Source organism: Barbus barbus, assembly GCF_936440315.1.
Source record: "Barbus barbus genome assembly, chromosome: 28".
Lineage (NCBI taxonomy): Eukaryota > Metazoa > Chordata > Actinopteri > Cypriniformes > Cyprinidae > Barbus > Barbus barbus.
The window spans coordinates 24,005,929-24,020,856 of NC_136756.1; the positions used below are offsets into that span (position 1 = coordinate 24,005,929).

General features: G+C 34.6%; 1 protein-coding gene across 3 annotated transcripts in view; it reads left to right on the forward strand.

The window, feature by feature from the left end:
* LOC306848117 (fibrinogen C domain-containing protein 1-like) overlaps positions 1–14,928 on the forward strand; it is a 107,098-nt gene that overhangs the window by 61,719 nt on the left and 30,451 nt on the right. For all 3 annotated transcript variants that reach the window (XM_079382476.1, XM_079382477.1, XM_079382478.1), the window contains one exon: positions 7,002–7,098. In XM_079382476.1, the coding sequence (XP_079238602.1) occupies positions 7,002–7,098 (97 nt within the window). The remainder of the gene's footprint in view (positions 1–7,001; positions 7,099–14,928) is intronic.

The following is a 14,928-nucleotide window of genomic DNA, read 5'->3' on the forward strand; positions in this document are numbered from 1 at the left end:
AACTTGGAACCCCCAACTGGGAGTCGCGCAATACCAGCTCTATCAAAACTTCTTGCAAACCTTCATTTTTGTCCTCCGGTATTTTTCAATGTGCTGTGGATTCTATATTTCTTTATTCTTTATTTGCACTTAGTATTGCTTTAGTCATTATGGAAATGAGATGTTGCGTCTGTGATTCTTTAACTTGCGCGTTGTTAGTAAATCAACCGCAGAAATTTCCCCTCCCATCTGTTTTGAGCGCTGTTTTGGAATTGCACTCTCGCGCTAATTTGCCCTGTTTAGTAAAGCTGGTCCTTAGTCTCAGTGAGAGTTTTGGAGTATAGGTTTTATTAATATTTCGAGTCAGTTTTTTTATTTTTGTATCCTGTTGTCTTTTTAATTTTAAACATAAATTTTGCTGCGTTTAATAATGTGTCAGTGTTAGTAGTCTATATAATAAGATAAATAAATATATAAATTAATATACAATAAGTTATATCTAAATTATTATTTCAATTTTAAGTTATTTTACCAAATGTTGCCTTGACAACTAGTTAAAATAAAATATTATTCTGTTTTATTTTACTTTTTAAGTAACAAAAATGTTTATATATAATATTTGTTTTTATATTTGTTTATATATATATATATATATATATATATATATATATATATATATATATATATATATATTCATTATTTTATATATAGATATTCATTATATGTTTCATTAAATTATACTACTATATATAGCTAGTATCATATACATGTACACTCATGGCCAAAAATATCAGCAGCCTTGGTAAATATGTACAAAGAAGGCTGTGAAAATTAATCTGCATTGTTAATCCTTTTGATCTTTTATTAAAAAAATTCACAAAAATCTAAACTTTCGTTGGATAATAAGAATTTAAAACGGGGGGAAATATCATTATGAATAAAAAACAATTCTCTAATACATTGGCCACAATTAACGGTACCCTTTTATTCAATACTTTTTGAAACCTCCATTTGCCAGTTTAACAGCTCTAAATTTTCTCCTATAATGCCTGATGAGGTTAAAGAACACCTGACAAGAGATCAGAGACCATTCCTTCATCCAGAATCACTCCAGATCCTTTAGATTCACAGCTCCATGACGGTGCTTCTTCTCTTCAGTTCACCTCACTCATTTTCTACAGGGTTCAGGTCAGAGGGCTGGAATGGCCAGCAGAAGCTTGGTTTTGTGCTCAGTGACCCATTTTTGTGTTGTTTTTTTAGTTTTGTGTTTGGATTATTGTATGGTTGGAACATTCAAACATGGCCCATTATAAGATTTCTAACAGAGTCAGTCACTTATTGCTTTTGTTATCTGTTGGTATTTGATCATGATGCCATGTGTCTAAACAAGATGTCCAGGACCTCCAGCAGAAATATAGGCCCACAACATCAAAAATACAGCGCTATATTTCATTGAACACATGGGGTACTTTTAACCCTGTGTTTACCAAACCCATCTTGAGTTTTTGCTGCTAAAAGGTTCATTTTTTAGTGTCATCTGACCATAGAAGCTAGTCCCATTTGAAGTTCCAGTCGTGTCTGATAACTGAATATGCTGGAGTTTGTTTTTGGATGAGCTAGGATAATTTTTCTTGAAACCCTCCCAAACAACATGTGGTGATGTAGGGGCTGTTTGACCATTTTTTTAAAGGTTTTCTGACCCAGAGACTCACCTATTTTCTGCAATTCTCCAGCTGTGGTCTTTGGAGAGTCTTTAGCCGCTCAAACACTCCTTCTCACCGTGCATTAGGACGATATAGACACACGTCCTCTTCCAGGCAGTTTTGTAACAATTTATGTTGATTGGAAATTCTTAATTATTGCCCTGATGGTGGAAATGGGAATTTTCACTGCTCTAGCTCTTTTCTTAAAGCCACTTCACTAATTTGTGAAGCTCAATTATCTTTTGCTGCACATCAGATATATATTCTTTGTTTTTTCTCATTGTGATGGGTGATTAAGGGAATTTGGGCTTTGTTTTCCCTCCTATTTATATTTCTGTGAAACATGAAGCCATGGCTGGATAATATCATGTTCATAATCACCCTGGAGTGCTCAAAATTGTGAATATGAATAGGAATATACTTCAGAGATATTTTACTTAAGAATTTCTAGGGGTGCCAATAATTGTGTCCAATGTGTATTTGAGAAAAACATTTATTTCATAATGATATTTCCCCCCATTTTAAATTCTTATTAGCCAATGAAAGGCTAGATTTTTGTGAATTTTTTAAATGAATGATCGAAAGGATTAACAATGCAGATGAATTTTCCCAGCCTTCTTTGTTCATATTTACCAAGGGTGCTGACATTTTTGGCCATGACTGTATTTAGCATAAATGTGTATCATTTCATTAATGTTTTTTCTGTCTTTGACTTACAGCATCGTGAATTTATTTTATGTCATAGTTATTTTACTGTTTACAGGTTTGATTGTAACGTCTCATACTATATAGTCTGACAGCCTGCTCCAATATGTCCTACACAGAAATAAATATGTAAAATTGATAGCCCTAATCTTTATTTGCATATATTTAGTGCATCAAATGTTTTTAGTCAGCTATTCAGCTGTGCAGTGACTCAACAGGCCCGAAGCCATCAGTCGCCCCCAGTATCCCCTCTCTGAACCCTAGGAATGCCCCAAGATGTGCCCACCTGAAATATGCATCTGATTTTCCACCATCTAAACAGCGCCTCGCTTGAAGTCTGCTCATGCTGCGCCGGTGGGAATATTCAAAGCAGCACTTATGAAATATTTATCAGAACAAGAAAATTTCCCTGTATTTTAATTACCTGTTTTATACTCGAGGTACAGTAACAATTAAGTGAGCCCACTGCTGAAAGGTGATGCAGTGTTCATTTACAGAGATTATGGTGAATAATTAAAATCTTTTTGGTTGCTCTGCGGATTGGAAGAGGAACCAATGAAAGGATTTATTCAGAGTCAAGCCACATCCATTAATTTTGAATGCGGCCTAAAGCACCTGCACAGAGTGTTGGCATATTTTATTGAGAGAGTGGCTGTGTTTTCCAAGATCACATGCCTGGGAGGTCCCACTCAAAGGTCTTCTCTGCAGAATCTATATGTTGTGTGTCATCACACATAAAGCCCCTTAGCTAAACATAAACTCCTCTAACAAGGAAAAAGCACCTTCAGTATATTCAGGACTGAAACTCCTACGCGAGTATGTGAATTCATGTGTTTCTAGCGACACAAACATGATTTTCACATGTGGCAGCAATTGATAGTGTATAGTACATGTTGCATTCTTAGACAACGTTCAGAGCTCGGGAAAATGATTAATTACATATTTATGTATTGTTATTGTTTAGTTAATAACAATTATATTATTTAAAATATTAACAATGTTAGAAATTAAATATTTATTATTGAAATAGATTTGAAACAGTTAATTATAATTATAAAATTGACAGATTCATTGACAAAATGTAACAGATTGGAAAAAAATGTATACATAATTTATACATACATTATATGTGTGTGTGTGTGTAGATAGATTTAAAAAAATAAAATAAAACATATCAATGTTATTTTGTTATTTACTATTGTACTGCAGTTGTGTTAATGTTTTGAACTGTTTTTATATTTTATATTTTCTGTTTTCATTTTAAAATTCTAGTAATTTTGTTGTGAGTTTTTGTCATTTTCATTTGTTTTTTATGTCTATAGTTTTAAAATTACATTAAATTAAAGGGTCAGTAAAACTATTCCTTTAAATTAAATTAAATAGGTTCATAATTGTAATCAGTTTTATTTTCATATTTTTTATTTTCATTTTTATTTTCATTTCAGTTTTAGTAGTTTTATTGTCCATGACTTATTTTTAGTGTACATATGAGCACAATTAACAGCTGAGCCCAAGCCTCCGTTACTAATTTGAAAATGTCACATTTTAGAACGAGTTGCTTCATTAAAATCTTATTGTATTAGTGTACTAAAAGCAGTGTATTATGTGGAGTAAAGAGAGTATTATTATGACATTCATTTTTTGTAATTTAATTTTTAGTGGTTTTATTGTGCATTTGTAATTTTTAGCAAATATAATTAATATTAAATAATTAATATTCAAATATTAAATTAAATTCTATATTACAATATATAATATTGAGTCAAAAAATCCTTTAGAAATATAATTGATAAAATTGATAAAAGCCATACAGGTTTGGAATGACATGAGGGTGAAAAATTTTTGACAAAAGAGACCTATTCCTAACTTCCTAACGAAATATTCATACTAAGGGTGTATTCACACCTGTCTTGTTTGATTCAATTGAATCAATTTGATTCAAATTCGTTTCCCCCTTTGGTGCGGATTTTTTGGGCAGGTGTGAATACAGCAATCCAATCGCACTCGGGTGCACACCAAACAACCACACCGAGACCCAGCTGAAGAGGTGGTCTCGGCCCGCTTCCAAATGAACTCTGGTACGGTTGAATTGATTCTGGTACAATTTCTGGTTCATTTGCAAAAAGAGCAGTGTGAAAGCGAACCGCACCAAACAAAAAAAATCAACCTTGTATTTGGTCCGGACCAAAGTAAGTAAATAGTGGACTTTCCTGGTGTGAACACACCCTAAGTAACATTTACATACCTGCTTAAATTCTTGCCTTATTTTAAACAAACACATTGACATCACTGTCATCTCATAAACTCGTAGATGGCTGTAATATTTCTAACTGAGGTCAGAAGGTGGTTTTCCTTGAGTGTTGAGTTCCTTGAGTTCTTCCCGACTTGTTTAGGTGAGGGTGTTCCTCTGGGAACTGTCCCTGGAGGCATGTGTGTTTTCGTCTTGGCAGGCACTGGTGAGCATGTGAGAAGGGTGCTGTTCTTGGCTCATTTACATTGATGGCAAGACTTCTCCTTTGCTGGCATTTTCAACAGCCATTGATCCACTGCCTGCCTGATTAATCTTCTATAAAGGGATCAGGAGTCAATTAGTGTCTGAATTTCACTTTGAATTCCACGTGTGCTTCACCTTTCCCTTGAGGACCCCGACCCGTCTACATACATCCTCTGTACCGTACTCCTGAAATATCCATCTCCAGTCAATTTACATGTTTCCCCTTCATTCCTCTCAGAGAAAACAATACATCTGCATACCAAAGACAAAGGATGTACCTGCAGGAAAGAGATGCGTGTGTTAGCTACATAGAGACTGAATCAGGTTTCACTAGGATTCACAAAAGATATGGCATGATAGTGCTCAAAAACAATGACGGCTGATCAACAATTTCAACAGTAGGCTAGATTAGGGTGGGTTAAATGCAGAGTAAATTTCCCTACATGTCAGTAAAAGTAATCCGCCAATACACGGGCCACTGTGCACATTCACGTCATTCTAAAATGACGACGCGCCCAAAGCAGCAAAACTGTACAAATGCTGGACATCCACACACCACACCACAGTATTATCAACGCACCATGTAAGTTACGCCTCCATAACAATGTGCATGATACAATACTCATCAAATAATAACACACTCACCTGTCACTTGTAAATAAAGTATGTGGTTCTGTCATTCCATGCCCCTTTACTGCCATTAAAAAGTAAACGCGGCAAACAAAATAACTTGTGCTCAGTGCTAGCTGTTAGCCACGCATAGCACTCATAGTTGCAATCTTTGAAATGGCGCATAAAAACATTGCTGGCCTTTGCTAGCGAATTCAGTTTGGGTTTAAGTCTTCCTTTCTCTGTTATTCTCTTTTGTCTGTAAAAGAGCGCCTTGAAAAAGGTGTTTTAGTAGATCGGCAACAAGATCTGGTGTAGGCGCCGATGACTGCAGTTGTCATTTTCGTTTACTTTCACTTTCGTACCTTGTAAATCCCTGACTAAAGGGGTGGTCTAACACTGGGGATAGCACTGGGCACGTAGCTAGACCCAGAGGGCGGGCTGTCATTGAACGTCAAAAAATGATGGGCTGATGATTCTGTCACTAATGCTCGTAACAAATCAGATGTGACGTCTTTCAACAAAAGGGTAGCACTATCTGTAGTGCTAGCCTCAGACTTTTTTTATGTAGGATATTCCAACCTCAACTAAACTAATCATAGGCAAGTGGATATTACACAAATGAAAATGATACCTAAATAATCAATAAAAACATTTTTCACACAATAAAATTTTTTATAGGGCCAGCAGAGAAGGCCCTGCTTCCCCTGACGACCCACCACTATATATACAGTATATATATATATATTTGGATATACTATATATAAGTATATTTGTATTTCATTCAAAACTGAAAGTTAACTTAAAAATTATGGATGGATGGTGCGTAAAATTCTGGCCAATACAGATAAGTTTATTTTTTTCATGTTATGACGAATAACTAATAAATAGCTGATATTAAAATTCTATACTGTTTTGTCGAAATAGATTAAAAGTAAAAAACCAAAAGCTAAAATCACAAAGAGCTACAACTGAATTTAGAAATTACAACATTATAATATACTGTTTGAAAATGCATATTAATTTTAAAATTTGCTAAAGATGACATTTTTTTAGTATAATTAAAGTAATGTTTTGTAAAGATTCATTTTTTGTAAGTGTTAGACGATGACAAATCTAAGTGTAATCTAAAGGTAAAAATAATGAACATGCACAAGATTAATATATATATATATATATATATATATATATATATATATATATATATATTAATAATTAAAAAACAAATCTATATAAAATCATAAAAAAATCTAATATCCGCCATATGATAATATATCATGCATCTCTCATCGAAGCGGTTTAGTCCAAAGGATGAGGGTTATCACTGCTGATAGATGTAGCTTTACCATTCTGATGGCAAAATTATTCAGGGAAGGCTACAATTTGCTTTAAAGTGGTTTCTATAATAATCATACATTTCCTTTTATTCACATATCACCTCAGCATGAATATAATATTGATAACAGTGTGTTTAAATGTACAACAATGATTTTTTTTTAACCTTTTTTCAGGTCATTCAACGCAGAGAAGATGGCTCTGTTAACTTTTTCCGTGACTGGGAAGCTTATCGTGAAGGATTTGGAAAGATAACAGGAGAGCATTGGCTTGGTAAGCCTTCCGTGTCACTACCTGTAATTCAATCTGTCTGGAAAATGCTTTAGTAATATTAATGTCACTAAGAGATGTATAGAACATTTCCAAACAGTTTTTCTCCTCATTTCTGAGGTGTTACAAATATTTAAAGGTGCCATAGAATTAAAAACTGTCTTTACTTTGTCATAGTTAAATAATAAGAGTTCTGTGCATGGAAATGACATACAGTAAGCCTTAAACACCATAGTTTCCTCCTTCTTATGTAAATCTCGTGAATTAAAAAGACCACTGAAAAACAGGCGAATCAGAAGATAACACCGACTGTTACGCAACAGTCGGGATCACTACACCCCCAACATTTGTTCGAGGCCAGCCGCCAGCCGAACCTACACAGCCGAACCATCAGAAGTTCTGCAGGTATTGTCAATAAACAAGCGAGGACAACAGCGAAAATGGCAGACCATGGAAATAAATGTTATGTTGCAGGCTGTGCAGGGGATGTGAAGTGCAGGGATGGGTTAGTGTCTGTATTCAGAAAGGCACGGAAAGCAAATAACGCATTCTACTAAAATAACGTGAGCCACTAAAGGGACATGATTAGCTCCTTGCTAGCTGCAGCCTGTTACAGTACATAAGATTTCACTTACCGCATAAACAGAGTAAGGAGAGATGAGGATGATGGCGAATGATTTACAGATCCTGAGCACCACTGCCGCTCCATTATATAAACATAGTTTGTGCAATCGCGTATCTTGAAAGTGAAACTATAACGCCATCGACCGATCCTTTCAATGCCTCGCGTATTAATAACGGCTTCCTGATGTCCGCATTTTATATAAGTATAAAATTATATGAGTATAATTACCCAACTATATAACTGCGAGAGAAAGTATTTAAATATATATTTTCCTCCCTGTGTTTCTTTCTTGCTATTGAGCAGCACTGTGAAACAGCCAATCAGAGCAGAGCTCATTATTATTCATGACCCTGCCAAATAAGCAAATAACAGACCATTTCATTCTAAGGAGAATCCTGTAGTTGTAAATGGACATGTAAAATTGTTTCTGGAGATTTCTATTTTCTTCTATGTAGATATCAGAGAACAATTTAAAATACTGTATCAATGCATTCTATGTCACCTTTAAAACAATGTTTAGTTGCATGCAGTTGTAATATCCATTTCTGCATGTTAAATAATTTACATCATATATAGTGTATAATAAGTAGGCTACTATATATTATACAAATAGATAGTTTGGTTCATAATATTTTATCAAACAGTTTCCGTTGAAGGAGCAAAACTAACCAGAATAGCTGATCATGTTGTGTCTGAAATGTAAGCAACTTTATATAACTTCTTGTTTATAGAACTGTTGTATAAAAGCGCACCCGCAACCGTGAATCACAGTTTCACACTTTTTGGTTTTGAATGGCATTAATGGAGTTATTCTACTTCTGTCGTGACACACACACACACACACAAACACGCTCATCATGTTTGTCACTCTTTTATATATGTTTTTCGGACAACTGTAAGGAACACGGGCGAGTTCAGTTATTGCCACGGTGAGCTGCCAGCACGGACAAAATGCCAAGCTGTGTGTCCAAAGCCGAGCGTAGCAGATGGCTGTGGGTGGACAGGGAGCAGAGCTTTATAAAGAGACTGAATGTAGCGAGGAAACTCATCATAGCGTCCACTGATCAAGCATTGGACATTTTTTGCTTCTATCCAATACTGGAATTACAGAACAGATTAGTACTTGTTGATTCAGCTCACAGTTTTTAAGGCAGTAGTTTATTAAAATTTAAAGTGCTCTCGTTATTTACTCAGCTTTGTTATTCCACACCTGTATTCTGCTGTTTTTTTTCATGAAGAACAAAAAAAAAGAACAAAAAAGAAAAGAAAATATAAATGAAATAACATTTCAATTAAATAAAATATTAAATAAAATCTAAATTAAATTAAACAAAAATAAAATAAAATATTAAATTAACTACTCTAAACTAAAATAAAGGAGATTTCAGAATGCATTGTGACAAGGTCAGAGCAATGTGAAGTATAAATATATTTGTATTTCATTCAAAATTGAAAGGTAACTTTTCAAAAATGATGGCCAATACAGATAAGCTAATTGGATAATAAATAATAAAATACAATTGTTCTAAAATCTATTAAATAAAAAATAAAGGAAATCCTAGAATGAATTGTGACAAGCTCAGGGAAATGTAAAGTATGAATATATTTGTATTTCATTTCAAAACGGAAAGGTATTTTATTCAAATAAAACTAAAAATAAAATAAAAAGCCAAAACACCATATAAGTAGTCCATGTCTTCTGTTTGGTGTTAGGTCTGTTTCTCACACAAAGCTATATGGCTTCAAACCTGGAATAGAGTCGTGTACTCTACTTTTAAGATAGGCCTACTTGACACACCAGGTTGCTAGTATGAACTGTCATTGTATGGGGAAGAAAGCTTAAAGATTCTCAAAAAATATTCGAGAATCCATTTGCAACGATGTGAGGCAATTAAATGACAGAATTTTCATTTTTTGGATGACCTATTCTTTTAAACCTGATAGATGGAATAAGGAAAACAGTGTGGTTTGTTTGTGTATTTTCCGTGACAGCCGGTTGCTCTCCAATATGTTGGACGTGGAGAAGATAAATTGCATTTTCTTTTATTTACTGCAAGGTTGCTCCTCTTTCGAAGAAAAAAAGATGGAAATATTTTCTGCGAAGGCGATGCTTATGGGTTGCGTCTTGTTTCTTTTTTTCGCCTTTGCCTGATAAACATTTTCAGTCTAGACTTGTAGAGTTGTTGTCTGTAATGTGTGCTCAGGGTCCTGTGTCTCAATCAGCTGTGATGAACTATGACAGGCCCGTCACGGAGTGTCATCTTGGACAGATTGACGGCTTCACAGCGAGTGCAGGACAGCGCTGGCTAGCAGCGTCTCTCACGCCCGCTGTGGCTGAGAATGACTTTTCCCATGGCCTGCTCCTTTTTTTCACAGTGAGTAAGATCAGCCTAGAGCAATTCCACAGGCTTTTTAACACAGGATATTGCTTATGCTGCTGGTGGTCAGGGGTTAGAGTCCCCGTGGGCAAGCCCAGGATGGAACAGTCCTCCCTGGAGTGACGAGGTTCAGGGCCCTGCCTCATGGTGAAGATGTGCATCAGTGCCAATGAGTTGAGCTGCTCCAGCCCACGCTCTTAATCAATAAGAGACATGAGGGAGCTGGAGACAATTAACCTCCAGGGCTGGCGAAATGAGTTCCAGAAAACATCAACAACACAGACTCATCAGGAATGAGGTGACAGGGAAACCGGGGAAAGCAGAGGACCTGTAGCAAGAGACAATCTAGCCTTTCACCTCCGACAAATAGGATACGGAGCACAGTTCACAATAGCTCTGTTGCAGAACTTGCTCGGGCGCCATTCTGAATTGAATTGGGAATGAAAGCCTGATAAATTCCAGTTCGGTTGCTGGATTTAAATTGATTCTGAACAAACAGGATGCAGAATTGCTGTATTTGAATGTAAGAAATTGAATTTGGCTTCATATAAGAAATTTGAAGTAGAAAAGTTAAACCTTTGAATGTTGGTTTAACAAAGTTTTGAAAAAAGTAAAGCAAAAAGTGTCACACTTTATTTTATGGACCAATTCTCACTATTAACTTATTATTAACTATGACTTTTTCCTCAATAAACTCCCGATTTACTGCTTATTAATAGTTAGTAAGAATTTTGTTAAGGTAGGATAAAGGGATCTAAAATGTGGTCATGCAGAATGACGCATTAATATGTGATTTATGAACACTAGCCAGTGTGCTTGAATAGAGAGCTGCAGTGATGACGTATTTTTGTAGTCCAGCCCAGTTTGCATCACATTGGTTCCCTCCACAAAAACCCAATAGGACTTTTTCCATTGGCCTTTGGATTATTGCAAAAAATTATCTCTGGGAACAACAAACATTTATGATTCCTACACATTTTGTTCATCATGATAATCTAAGTGTAACTGGCGGAAGTAGGTTATAACAAACTACACCACGGTTGCATAACTCTCTCCACTCTTTCAGTCTTTATTTAAATGTTTAAGGTCGAAAAGTTTGCAAGACCACAATTACAAACCCAGTGAGCCTGTGAAAGCAGACTAGTGAGTAGTTATGTTTACTTGTTAGCCGTTATGATATTTAATGTCCCTGACAGCTTCTGTAGTCCATTTAGCCACTTGTAAACAACTGCCTCTTCCCAAGTAAAAATCTTTAAAAAAAAATAAAAAAAAAATATCATGAATGTTTTTATTCGGATTTATTTTATATAATGGAATTAAATCTGAAAATAACTTGAGCTTGTGTTAACCACAGACATTTTTTTAAGGCATTTAACCGAAACAAAAAAATCTCATTTCCAGGGTTTGGTCTATGAAAATATGTCATTCATGCAATAGTCTATTAAACTTCATTACATGCCTCTTCCTGTCATGCCAGTTCAACTTCCTGTGGGACGTGGACAATCTAATTGAAATTCAGACTCATAAACCTGCAATCATAAACTGATTTCATTAGAGATCTACATTGCTAAGCGATCAGTGTGATACTCTAATAAGCATTTATTAGAAAAAAAACTTTTTTTTGCTGATATTTTTCAATACTGAGTAAAATATAATTATATTTATCAATATTTCTTTTGGTTTCTGTATAGAGCGAAACTTATGAGCTACTTTTGGCATGCATGCAAGCGAAGATCGTTTTAGTGCTGCATTACCAATTAGCATGAATTGCTTATGCATAAATGTAAGTTGAATATTAAGGGAGCAATATGAATATTAATGCACAAGAGTGTATTTTTGTGTCATCAAAGGAGAGGTTTGAATTATCATTCCATAATTTCCTTTTGTAGTGTATTAGCATATCCATTCACGATCAACCTCCCAGAGCACTATAAATAAGTCTTATCAGTCATTTTCACATAATTGTGTTGAATTGCTTATAATAAGTCATTCTCATCCACAGATGAGTGTCGATACAAGACTCAAGTGCTCATCAAAAGCTCACATGCTTACACTTGTGAGGAACTCCCATGAACTGCTATTGTTCGTAATAATTATAATGATTACATCCTTAATATAGGGAAGAGCGAGGAGTGTTGTAACCCGGGGTGAGTTGTAACTCCATCTATTTAACTAATGAAAGAAGCTAGAAGGGGGGATCATTTGTGACCACCATCCAACCGAGGTGATAGTAGAAGTGATAGAAGTCTCTGTGTACGTATTTGTCGGATGTTAAGGTATTAGGTATAGGTATATAAGGTTAAGGTATTTAAATACATTTATGTACTTAATAAAAATACCCTGCAATTGTCCTTTTGGTATACTAAACTGGTATACTTAAGGTCTGCTAAATTGGAATAACTAATTTTGTTCTTAATGCACTTTAATTGTGCAGAAGTAGTACTGAAGCCAATTAAAGATATACTGAAGTATATTTGAATGTGCTAAAGTGGAATTATTTCAAATATACTTCAGGTACACTTTAAAAATATTGCATTTAAAAACTTATGTTATTCAAAGATCGTGCAATCTTCATCAACAGGGACATTTTAGACTTATATGTATAATATTTATATGCACTGTGCACAAGTAGTACTCCAAATAAAGTTTAATTATAATTTTTATATCATTAAGTCTGTAAATATGTTAATAGATTTGAACTATATTTAGTATGAAATAATGCATTTTGAATATCTTACTTTTTTACTAGGGTAGTTTTATGTCAGTTTTATAGTTTGCTATGAATTGAATCAGCAGGTTTGATTTTATATGTAACTGACTGTATCAAGCTTTATATCTGGGAAATGCCAGATCAACTATTTCCATTGTACTTCTACTGAACCCATCAAGATTGAACAACATTAGTGTTATTTTTTTCTCTATTTTGAGCTTTAATGAGCATATGAGACTTCTTGCAAAAACATTTAAAAACTCTTATACAGACCCCAAAATCAATTATGAGAATAACTAAAATGTAATTATTTACCAAAAGTAAATGTCAAATTTCCATAACAGTTATATAGTCTATTAAGGTTCCAAAAATGTTTATGTGTGCACATATTAACATGATCACAAATCAAATAATAAAGCAGGCATGAAATTATGTGGTGAACTTATTGGCCTGTTCTTTTGTGAAGTGAACTTGCTTCTTTTGCCCAAAATAATGAACTTGAGGAAGAAAAGGGTGTATTTAATCACATTTACTCTATCCCTGCCGTATCCCCGCAGTCATCACATAGCATTCCTGAAAGTCTGTCCAGCTCCACATCAGCAGAAAAAAGGATTCTCGCTTATAATCTCATCGACCCTCACAAGCCTCGTCTCATCACAAATGTGTCCAGATAGAAGTCAGAAACTGTTTACACTACAAAAGATTTAGCTATTCGTTTGCTCTTTGTCATGTTTTTGGATACAACACAGGACAGATGGATGTTTTTGAGTTTTTTTGGTGACATAATCTCACTGGTGAGACCCTGAGAGACTATGTGAGAATTTTTCGGCATAATTGATATGAAACGTGTTTGGTTTGCCAATGCTGCACAGCATGCGGTGTTAGCTACGTCAGTCGGCACTCATTAAAGCTGACATCTGTAATGTCTGCACAATTGGAAAAATAAGAGTTCAATAATAGACTCCTGTCTTTTCAAGGAAGCCTGTCTTATATACCGTATGAGTCTTTATATTAAAGAAGTAGTTTGACAATGAAACATTTTTAATACATAACTCATAGCAAATGGTCTGCAGTTTGAAATTGTGTGTCCTCAGTCCTTATCTTCCTGAGAGCAGATACTGCCACAATAGCTAGACAGAGAGTCAAACAATGAAACTGCTTTGCAAAGTATGCAATGACAGACAGTTTAGTCTGACCCTGTGAAATTCCTTCTGGCAAGGAAACTTTGCAGAAGTTGGTCAGGCTAAAGGCTGTGGTCGATATATAAAAGACTATGCAGAGGTAAAGAACAAGAACCTTTATTTCGTTCATTGATTTTTTTTTCTGAAGATATCATATTTCAGGGCTCACCAATAAGGATGGATTGCCTGAGGGCCAGTGTGAAAGTGTTTCTGTCACTTGCCCAATCTCTAGTAAGCACACACACATCTCTGATGTCTGTTAAAGAGCGCTTCATCTATCGTTTACAAACTTTGCATGCATTCTAAATCATAAATGTCTTGAAGAGAACCATCTTTTAGATGAAAACGCATGCACTAGTGCATTTTGAATCTACATGTTTTTATACCTTGCAAACATTTGATTTGATTTTTCTGTGATACACTGAACATTATTGTGATTTTAACTTTTTACAAAGTTAAAGTTATCTAGCTGGCTTGCATAGAGGTTTTTGTATGGACTTATGTTGGTCTTGGAAGCATCAGTTAGGACAGATTGAAAATTACAAACCATTGTGGAATGTTCTAGATCAAATGTGTTTTTATGAGTAGCTGTCATGGAGTCACATTATTACTGGATAATTTTAATCTATTCATCATCATTAAACATCTAGGTTGCATAGATAAAGAAACTGTTAACTTAAAACTTTTTTGTGTCTCATTAAAAATATGTTGATAAATTATATATATAAACGTTATTACCAGTCAAAAATATTGAATAATTTTGTTTTGTTTTTTTTAAACATGTCTCTTACGCTCACCATCTTTTATTTATTGTCATAATGCATATTTTTCTCTCAACTTTGTTTAAATAAAATGCTTTTATTTAGCAAGGATGCATTAAATTGATCAAAAGTGACAGTAACGACATTTCTTAATGTTGCAAAATATTTATAATATACC